Consider the following 24,271-nt stretch of genomic DNA (forward strand, 5'->3'; position numbering starts at 1 on the left):
TTACCTAAAAAACTTGCTTGTAAATGGACAATATTAATAAATTTTTACTTTAACATATTGTTCATGTGTACTTTCCAATAAAGACTTGAAACATAGTGGCAATTAAAAAATATGTGGAGCCACAGCCAGTTTGGCTCAGTGGATAGGCCTGCAGATTCAAGTGACCCAGGTTTGATTCTGGTCAAGGGCATGTACCTTGGTTGTGGGCACATCCCCAGTAGGGGGTGTGCAGGAGGCAGCTGATTGATGTTTCTCTCTCGTTGAATTTCTAACTCTCTTCCTCTTTGTAAAAAAATCAATAAAATATATATTTTTAAAAAATATGTGTTCTTGCCGGGACCGGTTTGGCTCAATGGATAGAGCGTCGGCTTGGGGACTGAAGGGTCCCGGGTTCGATTCCGGTCAAGGGCATGTACCTTGGTTGTGGGCATATCCCTAGCAGGGGGTGTGCAAGAGGCAGCTGGTCGATGACTCTCTCTCTCATCGATGTTTCTAGCTCTCTATCTCTCTCCCTTCCTCTCTGTACAAAATCAATAAAATATATTTTTTTAAAAAAAGTGTTTTTTTTTTTTTTTTTAAAGGTCATACTGATTAACTTTTACTAAGGGGAACTTGTATATTTTGTTGTTTTCTATAGAATGGAAGCTACAAGAGTATTCATGCAATGGCCAAAGATATAGATCTTCTAGCAAAAAATGCCAAAACTTATAATGAACCTGGTTCTCAAGTATTCAAGGTTAGTTTTTTTTATGATTTTTATTGATAAGAGTGGATACCTTAATTTAGAGCTAATAATTTTTATATAACAACATTGTTGATTTAAAATTCATATATTGTACATTTCACCTAATGAGTACAATTTAATGGCATTTAGTTTATTCACAGAGATCTGCAGTTAGCAGTCAATATCCATTCTCCCCAACCAGTTAGCAGTGAATATCTATTTCCTCCCAACCTCCCCAGCCCTAGGCAACCACCAGTCTACTTTTTCTCTATGAATGTGCCTATTCCGGACATTTCATATTAGTATAATGTTTTCAAGGTCTGCATGTTGTAGAATGTGTAAGTAGTTCATATTTTTCACTGCTGAATAATATTCTATTATATGTATACTAGAAGCCTGGTGCACGAAATTCGTGCACGGGGGTGTGGGGGGGTTGTCCCTCAGCCTGGTCTTGGCTTGCAAAGACACCAGCATCCCACACCTGGCCTCTGGGAAGATGCTTGTCCTGGGGCCTCCTCAGGGCCCCGGCCCATGATGCCCTGCAGCTTGGGTACTCATGTGCATGGGTTTTCAGGTCCAGCTTCCTTGCCTGGCTGCACATCAGTTGCTATGGGAACCTTGCCTCAGGAGTCGCCCCCTTGGACCATATTACTTGTGAGTGTGTGGGGGAGTGGCCTTGGCAGCAGTGATTTGATGTCTGTTGCATGCCTGCCAGACACCTCCTCCCCCTGGAGCCACACTGGTCCTATCTGGACTGCTGGCAGGGGGATTCCAGTCTGACTGGGGCTGCTGGGCTGCGACTGGAGGCTGCAGGTGGAGGACCCTGGCACCCATAGGGCTCTGTCAGCATCAGGAACTGGAAAGATCCATTTTCCTGGTTCCTTCCCTGCCACAGGGACCCTGAGCTTGGGGCCCCACAGGCCTCTTCCCTCCCGCCGCAAGGCAGGCCTGATCGAGGACTCTGGGTGCTGGGACTCTGGTCTCGGGACCCCCCAGTCTCCTTCCCTCCTGCTGCATGGCCGGCCAGGGCGCAGACTCTGGGTGCGCAAACTCTGGACTTGTGACCCCACGTGCCTCTTCCTTCCCGCAGCGTGGCAGGCCGGGGCACTGACTCCGGGTGCTCAGTCTGGGCGTGCGAACTCTGGGCTCGTGGCCCGAGGTCCCTTCTCTCCTGCAGCACTGCCGGGGCTTAGATGCTCCCAGTTCTCTGGCCAGAGATCCCTTTTTTAGCCAAGGAGCAGATACTGGGCTCCTGCTGCCTGGGTGATGCCCCAGTGTCTATGGGCACCGCCATTTTTGTCGCCGAGTGATGGCTAATTTACATATTACTCTTTTATTACATAGGATACCATGTTTTATTTACCCATTTATCAGATGCTAGACATGTAGTTTATTTCTACTTTTTTGACTTAAAAATAACTAAAGGGCCCAGTGCACGAAAATCGTGCAAAGGAGTGGTGGGGAGGAGGGATCCCTTCAGCCAAACCTGTACCCTCTCCAATCCAGGACCCTTCGTGGGATGTCCAACTACTGGTGTAGGCCCAAACCCGGGGATCGGGCCTAAACCAGCAGTCAGACATCCCTCTCACAATCCTGGACCACTGGCTCCTAATTGCTCTCCTGCTTCCTGCCTGGTAGCCCCTAACTACCCCCCTCCTCCCACCGCCAACCTGGTCACCCCCTACTGCTGGCCTGGTTGCCCCCACTTCGCCCCCCTCCCCCCTAAGCTGACTTGATTGCCCCACGCAGCCTGCTGTTCAGTCGTTTGGTCATCCCTCACTAACTCCCCTGCCGACCTGGTCGCCCCGCGCAGCCTGCTTGTTGTTTGGTCATCCCTCAGTAACCCCCCTGCTGACCTGGTTGTAGGCAGCCATCTTATGAGGGCTTGGTTGTCAATTTGCATATTACCTCTTTATTATGCTTGATTATTATATAGGATGCACTATGAACATTCATGTATATTTTTATTTGGATATATTTTCATTTTTCATGGTTACATTACCTAGGAATAGAATTTCTGGGTCACATGGTAACTAAGTTAACTTTTAGGAACCACCAAATTTTTTTCTAAAGCAGCTGCACCATTTTACATTTCTACTAGCAATGTGGAAGTGAAATTTCTCCACATCCTCACCAATTTTGTTTTTTATTTTTGTTTTTACTGTAGTCATCCTAGTGGATGTGAAATAATAGCTCATTATGGTTTTGATTAGTATTTCCCTAATGATTGGTTATGTTAACATCTTTTCATGTGCCATTCATATATCTTTGAAAAAGTATCTGTTCAGATTCTTAGTCTATTACTTAATTGGGTTACCTAAGTTTTTATTGTTGAGTTGTTAGATTTTTAGATAGTCTAGACCAGTTACATGATTTATAAGTATTTTCTCCCATTCTGTGGTTTGTCTTTTCACTTTTAAGATAGTGTCCTTTGATGCACAAACATTTTTAATTTTGGTAAGTCCAGTTTGTCTATTTTTTCCCTTTGGTTATTTGTGCTTGTAGAATCTTATCAAGAAACTCTTACCGGTATTGTAATAACTATGTATGTTGCTAAGTGGGTACTGGAAATATCGGGAGGATGCTTTGTAAAGTATATGATTACTTAATCATTATGCTTGTGGTAAACCTGAAACTAATACAAAATAATATTGGGGGTAGGAAGCGGGATTAAGTCAGTCTAGGTCAGTGGTTGCCAACTGGTGGTTCGTGGACCACTGGTGGTCTGTGAAGTCCAAAAGGTTGGTGAACACTGGTCTAGGTTTAAAACAAAGCAAAAGAAACCATTACCTCATTCAAGGTCATAATGCTTAACATCTATGTTTTCTTCTAAGAATTTTATAGTTTTAGCTTTTACATTTAGGTTTTTGGTCCATTTTTAATTAATTTTGGAAGCATGAGGTAGGTATTAAATAGGAATCCACATTCAGTATTTTACGTGGGATAATTATTTTTCCTTGCACCTCATGTTGAAAAGATTTATTTTCCCCAGTGACTAGTCTTGGCACCCTTGTTAAAAATAAATTGACTATACATTTATAGTTTTATTTCTGGATTTAGTTCTATTCCATTCGTGTCTATATGCCAGACAAGGTTTGTTTGTTTTCCACTTTTTGGTTAAATATTTATTTAGTCCCTGCATTTAAACCACATACATATAAAAAGCAATCTGTATAGTATAATAAATACAAAAAATAATATGACTATTTCATTGTTTTGCAGTTCCCTCAGAAGTTTTATAATCCTGTAATGAGCAGTTGTTTGTAGAAATTTCTTGAATTAATAATATATCATTGGGAATTTAGCACAGGATCCTTAGAAAATCTTTTAGGAATAAAATATTTAGACTTTCAGAATGTTGATTCAAATACCGTTGCTTTCAATACTCAGTATTAACCTTTCTTTTTTACCTTTTAAGAATCTTTTAATAAAAACTAGGAATGAATTTGCAATCCTTGTATTCTTAGTCCTTCGTTGGACATTTTAATTGTGTAATACCAATTATTGATGCAGTTAAGAACTACTTTTTTTATGTGATTATTTTCTCTAAAGTAAATAATAGAGAGAAGGTAAACTTTGGCTCTGATGTATTAGTAGTCTATTAACTTAAGTGAGTACATTCTAAGTTTAAGTGGATAGTCTTTAATCTTAGAAGGTATTTTTGTTTTAATTTTTAGGTCGGTGTACGCAGGTAGAGTTCATTGTATTTTCATAGACTTCATCATATTTTCACCACTGGTTTTCCTTGTTCATCATTAGATCTTACTTAAGTAATTGAAAAAACTGGGAGGCTTTTAAACTTATATTTAATTAAAAAGATGTTTTGGAAGCTTATGGAAAGGTTAGAGGATGCAGTTTTGTGGCCGTTGAATGAAAGGCTATTCCAGATAGGAGTGCCATAGAAAATATCCAGTATACAATTAAGAGAATTTTAAACTGCCCTTTTTTTCGATACTTTTTGTAAAATAACTAATTTTGTCTTGACAGGATGCAAATTCTATTAAAAAGATATTTTATATGAAAAAGTCAGAAATTGAACATGAAATGGCTAAGTCAAGTCTTCGAATAAGGTAGGTTTAAAAATGGCTAGTTTGCCCTGGCTGGTGTGGCTCAGTTGGTTGGGCATAATATCCCGTGCACCGAAAGGTAGCAGGTTCGATTCCAGTCAGGACACATGCCCAGGTTTGGGGCTCGATGGTGGGGAGGGGTAGCCAATTGATGTTTCTCTTTCACATTGATGTTTCCCTCTCCCTTTCTCTCTCTCTCTAAAAAAAAAAAATCAGTTAAAAAAGCAATCTCTAAAACCCTTGTGCTTTTATTATTTGCCTAATCTAGCTAGTGAAATCCATACAGTGGAAAACAAATATTTTGCATTTCAAGATTTTATTTATAATGTGATTCTGAAGAGAGTAGGGATAACTCTTGCCCAGCACCTTTATTGCAGCTGAAGGGCTTTATTTAAAAAGAAACGATTTTTAAGACTTAGCATCACTATAATGCTTTTATTGCTATATATATATATATATATATATATATATATATATATATACCACATATGTGTTATATGTATAGTTTTATTTTGTATGTAACATTATACATATGATTTATACTATATATAATATAGGTAGTTTATGGTATTTGTATATAATGTATAGTAGAAGATGTTTATATTTACCGTAAGAGTATTTAGTCAGTTGTCGGAAGATCTAAGCACATGTGTCAAACACAAGGCCCGCGTGCCAAATCCGTCCCGCCAGGCCTTGCAATGTGGCCCGCACCGCGCTGTCATCACTGCACTCCGCTGCGTTTCCATCACAATGACAGTTTATGACTGTTCAGTAAACCATTCGGCCCGCGATTTAGGCTGGATTTTAGATTTTGGCCCCTTCTCTGATTGAGTTCGACACCCCTAATCTAAAGTCTCATCCTATCCTGGCTTTTCCTTGTGCTAGAACTGACTTTGAACAAATCTTCTGGGATTCTGTTTCCTCCAACTTGAATGGAAAGGTTGAGGGGCTACTTCAGAAGCTTTCTTCTGACCCTGATATTTGCTTGGTTACTAGATTCTTTCATCACCATGAGTTCTGTAGCACCAGCTGTGGTCCATTCCCCAGGTTATGGAACAACACCTGCTGCACCATAGAGGCTCAGAAGTATTGGAGCATTTCTATTTAGACAAGAGGAAAATGGTTGTTTCCTTTCTGTTTACCCAGCATTCTGATTTTAGCTGTCAAGTTTCTGAGTTGTTGTTGTTGTGTTTTTTTTTAATCTTATCTCTGGATAGGACTTCATCAAATTTGGCTGCAGCCAGGCTGACAGGTTCTGCACACAGTAAAGGCAGCCTTGGTGAAGAGAGAAATCCCACTAGCAAGTATTACCGGTGAGAGAGAATGAGTGTGTTTAGTCTGAGAACTGACCCATGTTTATGAGGATAGGCACACCAGTGTTTACTTGATGGCTGTCTAGAAGTAATATTTTGGGGTAGAGCTGGGTTATTATAAGAGTTTGTTATCAAGTACCTTATTTAAAAGGTTGAGATACTGCCCTGGCCGGGTAGCTTAGCTGGTTAGAGCATCATCCATATATGCCAAGGTTACAGGTTCCATCCCCAGTCAGGGCACAAGCAAGAAACAATCATAATAAGTGAAACAACAAGTCGATGTTTCTCTTCCTCTCCCCATCCCTCTCCCTCTTCCTCACTCTCCCTTTCCTTCCCTCTTCCCCACCTCCCCCTCCTCCTCCTTTCTTCCCTCACTAAAATCAATAAAGAGAAAGAAAAGGTTGAGGTACTGCTTTAGGCCTGACCTCACCTCTTAGAAAATATTTAAGCAAAGTTGTTTGTTGGGTGTGTTTAATATTACCAGTAAAACATGTGGTGAAATATAAAAGGTTTTGTGTTCATGATAGAATTTGTGTTCACTGTAAAATATGAGCATCTTAAAAGAGAATTAACCAGTAATTATTAACAAATCTTTATTTTTCTTAAAATAAGAAATTAGTATTGCATTTATATTAAAAACAAATTGCAAGTAGCCTACTTTAGGCTTTCTAACACCACCCCTCTTTTTAAAGAGAAAAATATTGATACTGGATAAAACTGATTATGTAGAATATAAAAGTACAAAGATAAATTGAGGAGGCAATTGAATAGAAATTCTTTTTCTTTGAATGTTTTGTTAACAGTACCTATTTTCTATAAAGTAAACAAATTACTATAACATCTTTCCATGCCTTCTAATTGTTTGTTTTTTTAATTTTAGGAATAAGAGAGCAGTCCAAGGGGGTCGTTTATCGGCAATTACCATGGCACTTCAATATGGCTCAGAAAGTGAAGAGGATGCTGCTTTGGCTGGTAGGCATTAGGCTGTGAGACTAGTTCAATGTCTTTTCAGTGGGTTCTTCTAGATAATGAAAATTGCAGTGACTTTGGTCTGGCTGAGAGTTTGTCAGGTTTGAAGTACAAGCTATTTTGTGGCATTTGATTTCACTCTTTGGTTGGCAAACTTAACAAAAACTTATTGCTTTATTTTGTGTTAAAGTTTGTAATTAAATAAATAAATACTTCTTTCAATACAGTTGGTTTGATAGCATTAGCAGATCCTGGTTTGAAACCTGTGATAGTGAGACTAGTGACAACATCAGGGAATTTCAGGAAGACATTCGTGCACCAGTGGGGAACCTTGGCCTGACCTGAGGGGATAGGGCCGAAACCAGCTCTCCAACATTCTTTGAGGGGTCTGGATTGTGTCCGGATTGCAAAAGGGCACAGGCCAGGCAGGGACCCCACTGGTGCATGATCGGGCCTGGGGAGGGATTACAGAGGGCTCCTGGGCGTACCCGGCCCTTCTCACCTAGTCCCAATTGGGGCTGACCAGGGAGGGACCGCCGGAGGGCTCCAGGACATGTCTGGCCCATTTAGCCCTGTCCCAATCAGCCAGACCCCAGCAGCAAGCTAACCTACTGGTCGGAGCATTTGCCCCCTGGTGGTCAGTGTGAGTCATAGAGACTGCTTGATCAGTTGAATGAATGGTTGGACACTTAGCACATATCCTGATTTTATTATATGGTATTTCCAGGTTATTGACTTTTTCTCAGCTATAGCTTATGACTTAAAGGTAGATGTAAATTATAATCAAGGCAGAATAGTAAATTGTCATTTAAACAAGCCCAACAGAGGGCATTGAGCACTAAAAATGCATGTAAGAGTACACAGTTGGTTAAATAGTAATCTAAACAATAGCTATCCCGTATAAAATGCAAATCACCCAAACAGCAGAATGATAGGTCACTTTGACACACACTGAGCACCAGGGGGACAGACGCTCAATGCAGAAGCTGCCCTCTGATGCTCAGTGTGCTCACACAATGGGAGCACCCCTCAGCCAGAAGCAGGGCTCACGGCTGGTGAGCCCAGAGCAACAGTGGCAGGAGCCTCTCCAGCTTCTGCTGCAGGCGGGGTAAGGAGCACAGGCCCAGCTGAGGGACACCCCCCCCACCATTGCATGAATCTCGTGCACCAGCACCGAGCCTCTAGTAAAGATATGTTTGATGTCATTGTCAGTCTTTCTCTTTAAGCATTATATAATATTTTTCATTTTATTGTAGATTTTTTTATATGTAGAGATAACATTTGTTTCATAAAGTTATTCAGGCATATCTTTTGATTATATAATCAAGTATGATACAACAGATTTTTCCAGCTGTACGTTATTTGTACTAAATCTATAAAAATTTCATAATTACTGTAAACTATTTATTAGAGTATAATTTAACTTTTTGATACCTACAGAAATAAATTTTTTAAATTTAAATTAAACCTTGTCATAAAAAAATTGAAAGAAATTTTTTTCTCAAACGAGCAAAGAAATTGCTCTTTTCATTAGCTTTTTTTTTGCTTTTTTTTTCTGATTATAAAAGTGATACACGTTTTATGTTTAGATTTTCTTCTAATATTTGGTTAATTTCATTAATCTTATAGTAACATAACAAATTGAGGAAAAACCACACTATTTACAAAATTTTTTAAAAGTATTTATTGCCTTTTTTCGAATAAGTAGTATTGTCACAAAAGGATTACAAAGTAGTTGCCAGTGGCCAGGAAGATTCACACCTACATTTTCTTCTAAGAATTTTATAGTTTTAGCTTTTACTTTTCAGCTCTAAGAACCATTAAAGGTTACTTGATCCTTTTCTTAGCCAAAAATATAGAGCAAGGAGTCTCTGAGGAAGGCACATTTAAAAAGATAAATTACTTTTGTAACCTTTTGTTTGTTTTGTAACCTTTTAAAAATAGCAAATTTACTAGGTAACATTCTACTCTATTTCTGTATAACTTTTTCTAAGTAATCATACAGGTACATTGAGCATTGCTAACATCTTTAGTGAAGGGTAGAACTTACTCTTTTAAAATAAGTATTCTCAAACATAAAGCTTAACCTGGAAGGTTGTTAAAAGAGCTTTTCAAAGTATGGTTCTTTTCCTCATAAATACATTTTTTTTGTCTTTTAAGCTGCACGTTATGAAGAAGGAGAGTCGGAAGCAGAGAGCATTACTTCATTTATGGATGTTTCAAATCCTTTTTATCAGCTTTATGACACGGTTAGGAGCTGTCGGAATAACCAAGGGCAGCTAATAGCTGAACCTTTTTTCCATTTGCCTTCAAAGAAAAAATACCCTGATTATTATCAGCAAATTAAAATGCCCATATCACTACAACAGATCAGGTAAAATGTCTGGTACATCACTTGGTATAAATATATTTTCTTGTGGTTGAGCCTGCATACATATCTTTTTTGTTGTTGAAAATATATCACGTGAGGATATTTTTCCATTGATATTTAGAGAGTGGAAGGGAGGGAGGGAGGAGAGCAAAGGATGGAGAGAAAGAGAAACATTGATGTGAAAGAGACACATTCTCCTGCATGTGCCCCAACCTGGGGCTACGATTTGAACCTGCAACCCAGGTTTGTGCCCTGGACTGGGAATCAAACCTGCACTCCTTTGGTGAGTGGGCCGGTGCTCTAACCATTGAACACACCAGCCAGGGCTGCACATATATCTCCTTTTTTAAATGGAAAAGGATATTAAAGGTGAAAATGTTTTTCATATGTCTAGACTCTAGAATATGCTTGAATATCTTTCCTATTGTGAGAAATAAATTTGATTAAGTACAAGTGATATTCTTTGTACTGAAGTATTGAAGATGCAAACTGATGTAAGATGTTCCAGCTAGACATTTTATGTGTCAGATTATGGATTATAAAGTCATGCAGCTCAAAATTTATCTTTATTTTCTTATAACTGAACAAGGTACTTAAGTTTTCCTGTACCTTCTATTGATATTTCAATTTATCTCTATTTAAAGTATATGTCTAAGTTGAATTCCTCTCCCCTCAGAATAAGTTTAGACAACTCTTAGAGAATTTGTCAGCTAAAACAATAACTGAAAGATGGTTCATCTTGGTTCCCTTTTTTGTTTAGACAATGTTAAAGTGATCATTGGGAATTCAACCAGATAATACTTAAACTACCACAGTTTCATAAAAAATAGTAGGAAATAAGTAGTATAAAATATGATATTTGAGAGCTTCCACATGTAGGTTAGGTTTTGCAGTATACCCAGGTAGAGGCTCAAAGCAGGTAAAGTGTCTTCACTGGGCAAGATCAGATTAAGCTGGTATTAATATGGTGTTTACATGGCAGATAATTAACCTTCCAAATAGTAGCAATTAGCCCTAGCCAGTTTGGCTCAGTGGATAGAGTGTTGGCCTGCAGACTGAAGGATCCCAGGTTCGATTCCAGTCAAGGGCACATGCCCCAGTTGCAGGCTCAATCCCCAGTGGGAAGTGTGCAGGAGGCAGCCAATACAATAATTTTCTCTTATCATTGATGTTTCTATCTCCCCACCTCTCTCTTCCTTTCTGAAATCAATAAAAATATATATATTTAAAAAAATAGTAGCAATTAAAATTCTTGTATTCACTGTATTCTAGGAAATAAGGTTGTTTAAATAAGCATGTTTTATAGTTTTGCTTTTGTTACTTTTATTTTTATCATTTCATCAGAAAGATTTATGGTGTTTTTATTTAATCCAAACTTTGGAGGTTTTGTACACAAGTATAATATAGAAAATCAGCTAATTTTACCCTCTTAAAATATCATGGAAATTAATAAGAAAATAGCCTGGAAGTTTGTGGTTTATACTCTTCACCTTAGAAAAGATGGTCTTGTAGATGGTGAGAGAGTCTCTTTTAATTGAACGGTTTTTGTCGTTATTATCTTTTATTCTACTGTCTTTTTTTAAATTCAAATAATTTAGTTCAGAAGAAGACAGACACATCAGCAGCCAGCTTATTCACATGCCTTCAACTTTCAAGTTAAAATTTTTTAATATAAACCTTTTTTTGTCAAGTCAATAATCTACAATAACTTTTCCCTTCTTTTAAACTTTACTCTGGTAGTTATCTGGCACACAGGTAGGGGAGTGTGAGGAATAGAGATGTGGCTGAGGCCTATATGGTAGCACACTAGGGTTCTGAAGGATCAACTTTTTAAAAAATATATTTTATTGATTTTTCACAAAGAGGAAGGGAGAGGGAGAGAGAGTTAGAAACATAGATGTGAGAGAAACATCAATCAGCTGCCTCCTGCACACCCCCTACTAGGGATGTGCCCGAAACCAAGGTACATGCCCTTGACCAGAATCGAACCTGTGACCCTTGAGTCCAAAGGTCGACTCTGTATCCACTGAGCCAAACCAGTCAGGGCGAAGGATCAACTTTTAAGATGTCTAATTTGCCTTCTTTCCAAGGAAAGATTGGCTAGTGGTACCTCACAGTAGCTAGGCTACCTTTCATTGTGGTCTACGACAGCCAAAGGGAATTCTAGAGCTATATTGTCCAGTATGGTAGCCACTAGTTACATGTGTCTGGTGAGCACTTGTAATGTGGCTAGTGGAACTAAGGAACTAGCTTTTAAATTTAATTTTGTCTTAAATAGCCATATGTGACTAGTACAACACAGCCCTAGTAAGATTTGTTGGCAGAAAGAAGATAGTTGAGTGTCATCAAAAGTAACAAAAATGGAAGAATGGCCATGGTAGTGTGGCTCAGTGGTTGAATATCTACCTATGAACCAGGTTCACTTCCCAATCAGGACACATACCCAGGTTGTGGGCTAGATCCCCAGTGAGGGCACATGCAGGAGTCAGCTGGTAGGTGATTCTCATCATTAATGTTTCTATCTTGCTCCTTCTCCCTTCCTCTCTGAAATCAATAAAAAAATATTTTTTTTAAAAATGGAAGAGTGGGCAGAAACTAGACAGTATGGCTCCATCTTTTATTTCCCATTATGTTCTTCCCTTGACCCACTATTCTTTATTAACTTCATTCTGATAAGTAACTTCAGATTTATTATGGATTGTCATTTACAAACTTGGGTTCTCTATTTTTTGTGGGTGTTGAGAATACCAAGCACATTATCCTTGGAGTTGGCAGAAATAAGTCTGAGACTGTAATTGAAATTCTGGGTACTAGCTATATAGCTGGTACTGATAGCTGAGTTTGTGCTTAATTGTTTTTTGTTTTCTTTTTTGCTTCATCCCAAAGATGTCCTTTAACATTCATAACTCTTTAAGTAGTACATGGAGTCTGCATATGATTCTGGTAAATTTTAAGTAAAATTTTACATACAGAATGGATATCATTCTAAGAGGAAAGTGGGGAATTTATGCAGCTATTCTGTAAAGCTATTTACACATATTGTAGTTCTTGGTACTATTTTTGTGATTTTGATGAATAGCATACAAGTGCTATAATCAAAAGATTGAAAAATTGTACCCTGTCTAAATTCATATATATAGAGTTAGCTAAACCATCACTCTTCACTTGGTACAAAGTATACAGGGACTTTATGAGAGTTGGTATTAGTAATAGCCATAGTGTCTCAGGGAAATATTAGGATTCTTAAGATTTTTAAGTTAATTAAAAACTTAAATTTTAGTTGCAAGTGTTTGTATTGGAATATTTCTGTCTCTCATTTACCATATTAAAACCAATTTTCATTATCCATATTAATACTCCTGGGGGATAAAAAAGATTATTCTAAATGTTTCTTCATGGCATTGCCAGTACTTTCTCTGCTTTAACTTTTATGAACTGGAATGGTCTCTGATTTTCAGAAATGGGTAGATTGCCATGATTCTTCATTAAGGTCATTTAAACCTTCCTAATTTTTCTAGGGTTTGCATATTAGTCACTAACAGAAATTTTCCATTAGGATTTTGCTAGTATATTTGCTTTGTAATGGACCACCTTATTAGGTCCTCTGATTATATCGTACAGTGTTATAGCTTATTCTTTTGGATTTTTAGTTAAATTGTCATATTGCCTAAATATAATGGTACTTTTGCCTCCTCACTTTATATCTTGAAAATGTCATTTTCAGACCTCTGATCGGTATAACTAGTAAAGATACCATCCAATGCTTATCAGAATTTCTACACTAAACTTTGAGGAAGGATGTTGCATAATTTTCATAATGGAAAATTCTAGCCATATGTTTGTCTTCCACAGAACAAAGCTAAAGAACCAAGAATATGAAACTTTAGATCATTTGGAGTGTGATTTGAATTTAATGTTTGAAAATGCCAAACGCTATAATGTTCCCAATTCAGCCATATACAAGCGAGTTCTAAAATTGCAGCAAGTCATGCAGGTATGATATCTTTATTTTGCTAAGTTGTTGCATGTATAACTGAAATAATTTTATACATTTTGAGAATTTCTTTTTAAATGTATGATTTCCTCCAGCAAAATCACATCATTTATTTCAACAAAAATTACTGCTGAATATATATATATTTTTTAGCATCATCAGGACCATGTAGAATAGAAATTATAGTTTAGACTGGGTTAGATTTGTGAGTAGAAGAGGCAGGAATTTGTCTCTGGGGAGTGATTTTAGGGTCTCGGACAGTTTCCCTCCAATCATAGGTGATACTCTATGGATTAGGTGTTAATTTCTTTGGTTCTAGACTTTGTCTCTTTTGAGGTATCATTGATGGTAGGAGAAGGGACATCTTAAGGCTAAATAATCATTGTATAGAGTCCATGAGATTATTAGATCCTTTTCTAGAGCACACCTTTAAAGGGTATCTGAGGTTACGGGTCAGTTAGGGGTTTTGAGACAAAAGGCATAAATGTAAAATAAAAATACTGTCTAATTGTCCATTTTGGGTAGAATTTTTTTGGAAAGTGAATCCCAAAGCAAGTTATCAGCAAAAGCAATTTTAGATAACCTAAAGAATCTTCATGTTGTATGGTCAATACAATGATCAATGCTGTGGATTTCAAGAATTTCCCTTTCAGTATACTTCACCTGTATTCCTTAAGTCTCCTGTGGTTTGACTTTCAGCTGTGTTTGACAGAAGGTCTTTAAAAATGCATGTGTTGAAAAGTAGATCTTTTTTCACTTCACATCAATTATTTTCTTTGCCACACTGTTGCTTCAGAAGTCGAGGGTACTAAAGGCCATCTTTGAGTTGGCTTTATATAAATTAAATATGGCTACCAGAGCTGGGTGCCTCTATAACTTAACTTGCTCAGTGCTTTTAACAAGTCAGTGCCCTTTTTAGTATTAAATTCAGCTTGTGTTGATTCCCAAACCCTCTGGATCCATTTTCTAAACTTTTTATCATGCAGGCTTTTGTTAAATTGGGTTATTGAAAATCTTCAATGACTTTAATTTTGCGAATCCTAAGTGTGGTTGTATCTCTCTGGGTGAATCTGATATGTCTAGCTCTTTAATATTCATATATTCTAGGAGTGCTCAGCAGAGTGAGCTTGACTCCCGGGATCTGCTCTGTTTTAGGCAAAGAAGAAAGAGCTTGCCAGGAGAGATGACATTGAAGATGGAGACAGCATGATTTCCTCAGCCACCTCTGATACTGGTAGTGCCAAAAGGAAAAGGTACATATACTTTTCTCATAACTGAAGACATCTTCTCAGTTTCTATTTATTTTGTCTTAGATAAGTACAGAAAAAAATGTTTCTTAAGCTATTAAATATTCTCTTATAAGATTTAAATATTTTATAACACATATTCTTTTAGAACTATATAATTAGCACTTTTTTTGTGCAAGTACCATATTGCTTTTAGATGATATAGATAAAAATGACAACTACTTATATAGGTTGGTGAAACATGTTCTTTTTGTGATCCACATTATTTTGTTTTAATGGTGCTACTTTAATTTAATTTAGGTTAAGTTTTCATGGTAAATTCAAAAAAAAATTTAGTGCTATCACTGCAGTGAAGTAAGTTATTACTATTGCCCCTTTGTTTTTCCTTATTTGCCATTTTAAGGATATCATATTGTAAAATTCCAAGTCATAACTTCTTTTAGTTCATAAACTATTAAGCTGTCTCTTACTTTCCAAAAAGATTCTGCCAAAAATGGACAAGTAGACAGTATTTTAGATATTTGGCTTCCTTTTTTTTTTCTAACCTTTCTCTTAACTTCCCTAACCCTTTCTTTCTCTCATGGGTTTCATGGAAGGGGACCTTACTGTGAAATTCAGGAGCTGGACTTCTATAAAGAATCATGCAAGGCCATCTCTTTTGTCTGTGCTTCCCACATGGAGTTTCTCTGGCTTGATCTTTGTGGAACACTATATTCCCCCTCAGCCTTAACTCTCTCACCATCTTTTTATCAGAGTCAATCCAAGGAGGATACCTTAGACAAGGAATAAGCTAGTCACTAATAGCAGGGCTTGACAGATTCAAAGCTGAATGAAGAAGTCATTAGTAACTGTTAATACAATTCTGTTCATACATTAAGAGATCCACTAAGATGAAGGGATTAAAAAATAGTTAAGGAAAGAGAATCTGTCCTATTACCCTCTTATAAAATAGCATTTGGGAAAACTTTTTTTAGCTTGGAAAATAACTTTGTTTACTAGTCTATGCCATGGTAACTAAATTGATTGGTGTACCCTGAGATGTGAGTCTCCTCCATTACTGGCCTATGAATTTCATCCTTCCAAGTTCTTAATTCCTTGTTATACCAGGGACAACGGAGGAAAAATGTGAAAGCAGATCAGAGACATCAAATCAAGAACATCTTTGAGTGTAATTATATAACTCTACTACAGCATCACCTGTGTTTTCCAGATCAGTCACCAAAGATAAACACTTCCCAGGCAAAAGAAGGTAATGGAGGCAAAAGTGATGGTACAGTTAGTGCCAACACTGAATGAAAAGAGAGGTTGTAAACTAGTTAAGTGTTTAAACACACACACACACACACACACACACACACACACACACACACACAAATACAGTTCCACAGATGCACTAGCCCAGGCCAGACACTTAAAAATTACCCATATCTGTGGGACAACCCAAGTTGATTAAATAAAAGATACTACTCTAAAACCTGCTGTAAAAAGAAAACTGAGCATCAAATTCTTAAAATAACAAAATTCCCTTTATGAACAGATTCCCTAGAAAGTGTTTTGTATAACAACGTGAAAACGTGAACAACAAATATAAATCATAGCTAAAGCAGTAAAAGAACCTATCTGGTTAGAAATAATAGGCATGAGTGGACGCTAAGAGTTTGAGAGAAGTCCTATACTTTAGATTATGACAAGGAAATAATGTAATTATTGTGCCTTCCAAAAGGCTTACTAATTTAGAAGATAGTTATGTTAAGAGGATTTGGGAATAAAAGTATACTTCTCCAAAATTCAGGCAAACACTTTAGCCTAGGAATTTAAGTTAAGTTTGTCCAGGGAAGTCAGGACCACGTTTTTAAAGTACAATTCCATCTTTGCCTTATTTTTTTAATATTAATGAGTCTGAGAAAAATTAATGTGATGTATTCTCTTCATTGTGGGAGTGCATTCTTCTCCCTCAGCCCTCTACCCAGAAATCTACCTGCTGTCTTCCATGTTAAAATGTCCCAAGTGTTCTTATATCCTTTATCTTTTGGATTGAATAAATCCTTTTTTTCTCAACCATATTTGGTTATACATAACCCTCCGGTATTGCTCATTTTCTCTTCACATGTAATGTTTGTTTCTGCTTTCCCAGGAACACTCTTGACAGTGAGATGTTGGGTCTCAGGAGGCTATCCAGGTGTGCAGTCTTTTTTTATGAATAAACATTTTTAAAAGTGTAAGCTGTGGCATGATCAGTAGTATTGTTTAGGTGAAAAGTGAAGTCTTAAGCATGTGAAATAATGGTTCTTACTTGAGTGCTAGTTTATTTATGAATGAAGAAAAAAGTATAGTTTAGAAGTACAGTAGTAAAAGGAAGTTAGGATTAGTTAACTTAGATAAGTTCAGTAGCCTTAATTTGCTTGGTTGACCAGAGGCAACATGCCCTCTCACCAATCATTGTGGCTGTGCTTCAGCAACAAAAGGTAGAGGGTAAGTTTATGATGGCATTGCTAGCATCCAGAAGCTAGCAGATGCTAATCCCTTTCAGAGATGCCCTTTACCTATTGGGGATGGTGGAGGGATTAAAATCAGTGTTGACAATCCAAGTGATGATGGTCTGTGTTGACACCTACCATTGGGTTAGTGCTTTTTGAGCATGAACACATTTTCTTAGTCTCTGATCTTGTCCATGTTTTATTTATTTAAAAGCATCCATTATTTTGCATGTTACTTGTGATTTTTAAAACAGCCTATGAGTTGCCATGTTATAGTCCTAGTAATAATTGTGTGGTGCTTTTATTTTATCTTTGCTATCTGGCATTCATGGAGTGTCAATTGCTTGCAGAACACCAGACTCTGTTCTTACAGGTCATAAAAGAGAACATTTAGTCATCACATGTACCTGTCAGGAATTTATTAAGTCGGGAAAACAGACAGGTGAAAACAAATGAAACTGTGGGAAGATTGTACTAAAATAATTACATAAGATACATAGTTGTGTAGTTGTATGGAAATGTTTTATGATTGCCCAAATAGCTTTAAGAAATCTGATTTTCCTAACATGTTTAAGTTAGTATTCTAAACTTATCTGTATGTTGCTACCATGTGTAGTCTATCCTACAAAATCTTATTCCTAATATTTTCCTTAAGAAACGTTTTCTCAGTATTTTTTTTAAAAGACCATGGATTGTATTTCTTTAATTTTATTTTTATTGATTTCAGAGAGGAAGTGAAAAGGGTTAAGAGACAAAAACATCAATTATTAGAGAGACCCATTGATTGGCTGCTTCCTTGGAGTCTCACACTGGGGATTGAGCCCACAATCCAGGAATGTGCCCTGATTGGGAATCGAACTGTGACTTCCTCTTTCATAGGTCGACCTCAGCCACTGAGCCACGCCAGCCAGGCTGTATTTCTTTTATATCGCTCATAGTGTATGGCACAGCTCTAAGTAGTAGTAGAAATAGAAATGTGAGACATCATGTAGTAGTATTGAAATCCCAAATTCTAGAGCCTGATTGTCCAGGTTCAGGTTCAGATCCCAGTGTGGTGGTGTTTTTTTTAATTATCTCTGATATGAGCCTCATTTCAATTTCCTCTTTCAAACATGGAGTTTATGATAATACCTACATAGGATTACTGAGAGGACCTGATTGGTTATTTTGTTTGAGCTTGGATATAGAAAGTACTCAGTAAATGTAGCCGTGATTATTTTCTGGAAGTAGTTTCTGTTGACATCAAGATTTGAAATCAGTGGATTTCATTTTGTTTTTAGTCAGATGTCACTAGCCTGGGAAAACATGTTAGAAAAGATGAATGAAAGGTTTTATTTCTTAAAGACTTGAAGATGAACTATAGCAAGCCTTATAAAAGAAAGAACCTTTGGATTTACTTAGCTTAACAGTAGGCACCACTGAAGCTCTAAGGCCAGTGAATTAAATGCTTTGAAGCCTGTGAACTGAGTGGACTTTGATTGGAGAAGCTGTTAATAAGCATTAACTTGGGAAAAGGAAGAGCATGAAAAAGCAGCCTGGTGATTATCAACTGATTGAATTCTCAGTACTGAATACTTACTTTATGGCCTTTGGTATTTACTTGACCTTTCTAATCCTCTGTTTTTACATCTGCAATGTTGAGATAATAATTGTACCTGGTTGTCAAAGTTGTAAGATTAAATGAAAATGTATATATGATCCTTAGTTCAGTCTCTGACACGTGGTACAAGTATTAGCTATAACTATAAGTAGGATGTGTATGCAAATATATCCTATATAATAAAGAGCTAATACGCTAATTAGACTTAACAGCTGAGCGACTGTTTGGACAACCATCTGGATGAACCCAGGGCTGTGAGGGCCGACCAAGGCTGCAAGGGGTTGTGAGGGCCAAGCTCCTTGCACAAGTTTCATGCATCGGGCCTCTAGTATAATAATAAATAATAACTTCAGAAGAAGAATAATTACAGACATTTGAGAAAGTGGTCAGCCACAAGGTATGAGGGTTAGGACTAACACTGCCATGAAAAACTAAAGGGAAAGTTCAGATCTAGACTGGCTATGGACAGCATTTAAAACCTGGTGATGACATGGCTGGTTTGGTTCAGTGGATAGAACATCAGCCTGTGGCCAGAGGGTCCTGAGTTAGATTCTGGTCAGGGGCACATGCCCAGATTGTGGGCTCGATCCCAGGAGAGGTTGTGCAAGAGGTAGCCAATCAATGATTCTCATTATTGATATCTTTCTCCCTTTCCCTCTCCGTCTTCCTTTTCTTCTCCCTCTCCCTCTACCTTTCTCTCAAATCAGTAAAAAATATTTAAAAACACACACACACACACAAAAAAAAACAACAACTTGGTAATAAACTAAGAAAAGCAAAAAAATGACAGTAATTCCATTAACTTCTGTCTGCTATGGAGGTCAGGAGGAGGAGGGTGTCGGGTATTTTGGAAAATCGGGTTCAGAATGGAGCCTCTGTCAGCTTATGATCTTTGTGCTTAGAGAAGGCATCCATTTCTCAAGACGCTTGACTTTCATTTATTGGCAAATTGCTATAGTAATTTGATTTTTAGCACAGGACCCTTTATAGCCCATCTCCTATAAAATTCTAGAATTCTATTTGTTATAACAATGCCTGTGATCTGAATTGGCATCTCCTTAAATGCACAATGATAAACAATCCTGGTTTTGAACTCTCTTAAGATGTATTTCACTTACATTCAAAAGTACTGATAAAGATGAGAAGAAGAATGATTAGGTGAGTCTGGGATTTAATTTATGCACCTTTCCCAAAATGGGGAAAAGTAAACAAACTGCTGTTAATGGTCTGAGAGAGGAGAGCAGTAAGATGTATAAAAGGGTTCAAAAAATCTGAAAAGCAAAATGACATTGAAAACAGTAACCAGAAAATATTATATAGGGAATACGATAGCTATCCTTTTATAATATAGTTGCATTTCAAAAAGTATTTAAATTTTCTTTCAAAAGTCATGGATATAATCAAAGTTTGGCATCCATATTGGAAAAGCATAAAGCAGATATACTAGTTACCTAGTCTAATACAGTGTATAATAAAAGAGTATAAATTTAGCTCTGCATTTTCTGACAGCCAGATTAAAACTAATGGACCAGTTATTCTCAGTCTCAAAGGCAATTTAAGGACTTGGAAAAATGTAAACAAAATAACAAAAATGGATGTGTTCAGAAAAGATCCTAAATGACTCTAATAAAAAAAGTTTGCTTGCCTTTGAGGATGGAAACACTTAAAGCATGAATGATACTCATGTAGAAAGGAAGTTATTAGTAACACATGTCCTAAAACAGTAAATTTCAGTTATTAGAGCAGTTTCTTTTCTTTTTAAAAAAATATGTTTTTATTTATTTCAGAGAGAGGAAGGGAGAGGAAGAGAGGGATATATACATTAATGATGAGAAATAATCATTAATTGGCTGCCTCCTGCAACTGCGCTTACTAGTGATTGAACCCACAACCTGAGTATGTGCCCTGACCAGAAATCGAACCTTGACCCACTGGTTCATGAGCAGACAGTCAACCACTGAGATACACTGACCAGGCTAGAGCAGTTTCTTAAACAGTTAGGTTTTACATTTTGAGTATGTTCCATTCAAAACTGCCTAGTGTCAGTTATTCCAATAGGAAGAACTGACCACTTGCCATTCTTTTACTTTTTGGCATTTTCCCTAAAGTTGAGTTAAAAGCCTTTTCTTCTCTTTAAAAGTCTGATAAAAATTCTGCCCTAGACTAACTCACGTTAGAGTATTTGTAGCTTCATACAGAAAAGACGAGTGGTGGTTGTATTGGAGCTAGGAGGTGAATTTAGCTGATCTTTTGGTCTAGGTAAGGGCCTCAATTAAATTGTTCTGCTTGATATTTTTGGAATGAGGAGTGATTTTATTCTGAGTTGATTATTAAAGAGCTTTTTTAAGCTCCAATGTTTAAAATAGAATTTCCTGGTCTTCCTTTTGAAGTTCAGCACCCACAAGTAAGACCTAAAGAAACCATGTCTGACTTTAGTAGTTTTAAGTATCCTGTGATATCAAATTTAGGTTCTGAAATGTTTCTTTAGAGGCTTCGTGAAGGTTAAAGTCATCTGTGATTTAATTTCTCCTTAGATGTGGAGCTTGTTGCTATTGGAGCTTTGGTCCCAAGTTCTCTTTCCATTATCCACTTGGATTGAGAGAATTCTTCCTCTCACATAATACCCCAGGATGCCACTTTGGAGAAATAATTTTCAGCAAATGAAACATCTTCTAGATCAGTGGTTACCAACCTTTTGAACATCACGGACCATCAGTGGTCCGTGGACTGCCAGTAGGTGACTACTGCTCCAAAGGTTTCCTTAAACCAGCAGTCGCCAACCTTTTGGACTTCATTGACCACCAGTGGTCCGCGGACCACCAGTTGGCAACCGCTGTTCTAGATTGTCCTCACATAATTATCACTAATATGACATAGAGACACAAAAATAATGATAGGAGGAAATGGCAGGAATGATCAAGGAGGCCACCAAGAGAAATGAGCATTCTGAATACATAGCTTCTGGGGATTGATCCCAGCCCTAGGAAATGGGGATCCGTTTTCTCACCTAATAGCTCCATGATGCTAGGAAGATAGCATTTCTGTTTGTTTATCCTCATGCAAGGATATTTTTTCCCTTGATTTTTAGAGAGGGTGGGAGGGAAGAAAGAAACTTGATGTGAGAGAGACACATCAGTTGGTTGCCTACTGCACACACCCTGACCAGCCATCAGATTTAACCTGTAACCTGGTTATGTTCCCTTGAGTGGGAATTGAACCCATGACTCTTTGGTGCTTAAGGATGAATATTTTTTACATCTGTTAATTATTCTTTGAGTTTTGTTTCTTTTCTTTTTTTTTTTAAGCATATTTTGAACCTTGGAGAGAAAATATCTGGCCTTTGGCTTTTTCATGACCCAGCAATACAGTGAGTGGTCAGAGGACTGGACTTGAAGACCCATTCAGACACAGAAGTTTGCTTCAAGAATGAATTTGCTTTCATTTATAAGATAGGGAACAGATAAAAAACTATTTATCTCTAAGTACTACATTATAGGATTTTAGTTTCTATTAAATAGAAATTAAGTCATATGTTATTTCTTTTTATTACCTATATTCCTGTTCACTTTGAGACTGCTGGTTTGAGTCTGGCTATAATTTCTTTATCTGTATCTGTGTGTTAAAGATATACATTAAACCAGAAATCATATTGGAAGATCATCTCTTCTGATAATTCACTGAACCACTCACCTTGGGCAGGTCATTTAGCCTCTTTGAACCAGTTTCTTCAGCAATTCAGAGACTAGCCTATATGTTCTTGCAACTCAGGTCCCAATCTGTGATCTCTTGTACTTTGTTCCATACTCACTTTAGTTTCTTAGTATTATACTAGAGGCCCGGTGCACGAAATTTGTGCACAGGGTTTCCTTAGCCCAGCCAGCATCCTCTCCAATCCAGGACCACTGGCTCCTAATCGCTCACCTGCCTGCCTGCCTAGTCGCCCCTAACTGCCCCCCCCCTTCCACTGGTCTGATCTCCCCTCCCTGCCAGTCTGGTCGCTCCTAACTGTCGTCGTCCGTCTACACACACACACACACACACACACACACACACACACACACACAATGGCCCCGTCACCACTTACTGCTCCCCTCTGCCAACCTGGTTGTCCCAACTGCCCCCCCCTGCCAACCCAGTCGCCCCACGCAGCCTGCTGTTCAGTTGTTTGGTCATCCCTCACTAACGCCCCTGCCGGCCTGGTCGCCCCACACAGCCTGCTTATTCAGTCATTTGGTTGTCCCTCACTAACCTCTGCTGGCCTGGTGGTAGACAGCCATCTTATGAGGGTAGGATGGTCAATTTGCATATTACCTCTTTATTATAAAGGATCTCATTGGGCAATTTGGAGAACATGACAAGGGATTCACACTCAAGGATGAAATTTTACTCAAGAGCTCAGATGAACCACAGACTATTTTTTTGTAAGAGAAAATTTATCTGGCAAATTATAGAGGTAGAAAAATTCCTAGAAGAAATGGGCTTAGTAAACAAGTTATAATGGTAAAGGAAGGGTTCTTGGAGCTTGGGAGTGGGGAAGTTAATGGTAATGTACTAGGGAGGGAGGTGGGAGGGGGATGGGGTAAAGGAAAAGCATGGGCATGTTCCCAGGAGGGAGAGTGCACTAGGTCCTCCATCCTAGGGGTTAAGGATGGACATTTCAGGGGAGGTCCCAGGGTATGGTCTCAATAGAATATTCGGCAGTTTTCCAGGTGTGTCCATTCATGATTGTGGTCTCCACTGATTGATTGGCCAGCACCAGGGCAGGGGGGATTATTCAAGGCAGCTAGTCCTGATGTCAGCCTTGGCTGGTTTTGTTCTTTATCTGGGCCTGGAACTGAAATACAATTGAGGCTAGATGTTATCTCTAGGGAGAAATGGTCAGGGAGTCCAAAATGTATGACCAGAGATATATTAGGGAAAAGTCACCCTGGGGACTAGGTCCCACCTTACAATTGATTGTCCATTGCTAGGTATCTGGGGCTTTCCATTCTGGTGACCTTCTTTACCTGGCCCATCCTTGCTCTGCTCATGTCTGTCTAACTGCCTACAAAATCACCTCCCCCTACCCCCGCCCCGGGATCTTAGCTCTGAAATCTCAGAGAAAAGGAGTGCAGGGTGTCTTCTGTAGCAGCTTCCTGCTGAAAGGGGTTGACGTTTTTCTCCAGAGCCAAGAGAATCTTGCTGTCTGTCAGAGACTATGAAGCCTAGGTATGGAAGGAGATGGCAGTGGTGTCTAAAGGTCCCTGAGAATGAGTAAGGCTTGTAACCTAGTGGAGACAAACTGTGTTACAAAACATAGTATAAATATTATTGGGCAAAAGTTGGAACGACAAGAGTTACGACAAATGGTCCAGTGGAAGGAAAAAGTTTTAGTTCTAATAATTCCTAGTAAAAGGATGGAAGAAAAATAAAACATTAGTTTGGAAGGTTTTAGCCAAATATTTATAAACATTAGAAAAATTCAGGATCCAGTTCAATTCATAGGTGAAAAATAAAACTTTGAAGGTAA

At 38.0% G+C, this 24,271-nt stretch overlaps 1 protein-coding gene across 23 annotated transcripts in view; it reads left to right on the top strand.

Annotated features, from left to right (window-relative positions):
• The window catches only part of PBRM1 (polybromo 1), a 96,771-nt gene that overhangs the window by 19,335 nt on the left and 53,165 nt on the right, over positions 1 to 24,271 (top strand). For 9 of the 23 annotated variants that reach the window (XM_045579070.1, XM_045579073.1, XM_045579069.1 and 6 more), the window contains 9 exons: positions 638 to 736; positions 4,712 to 4,794; positions 6,009 to 6,104; positions 6,985 to 7,076; positions 9,234 to 9,447; positions 13,297 to 13,438; positions 14,594 to 14,691; positions 15,896 to 15,934; positions 16,820 to 16,864. In XM_045579070.1, coding sequence (XP_045435026.1) covers positions 638 to 736; positions 4,712 to 4,794; positions 6,009 to 6,104; positions 6,985 to 7,076; positions 9,234 to 9,447; positions 13,297 to 13,438; positions 14,594 to 14,691; positions 15,896 to 15,934; positions 16,820 to 16,864 — 908 coding nt within the window. The remainder of the gene's footprint in view (positions 1 to 637; positions 737 to 4,711; positions 4,795 to 6,008; positions 6,105 to 6,984; positions 7,077 to 9,233; positions 9,448 to 13,296; positions 13,439 to 14,593; positions 14,692 to 15,895; positions 15,935 to 16,819; positions 16,865 to 24,271) is intronic. The other 14 variants (XM_036430913.2, XM_045579077.1, XM_036430914.2 and 11 more) reach the window with 4 other exon arrangements.

Source organism: Pipistrellus kuhlii, unplaced genomic scaffold (assembly GCF_014108245.1).
Source record: "Pipistrellus kuhlii isolate mPipKuh1 unplaced genomic scaffold, mPipKuh1.p scaffold_m20_p_11, whole genome shotgun sequence".
NCBI lineage: Eukaryota > Metazoa > Chordata > Mammalia > Chiroptera > Vespertilionidae > Pipistrellus > Pipistrellus kuhlii.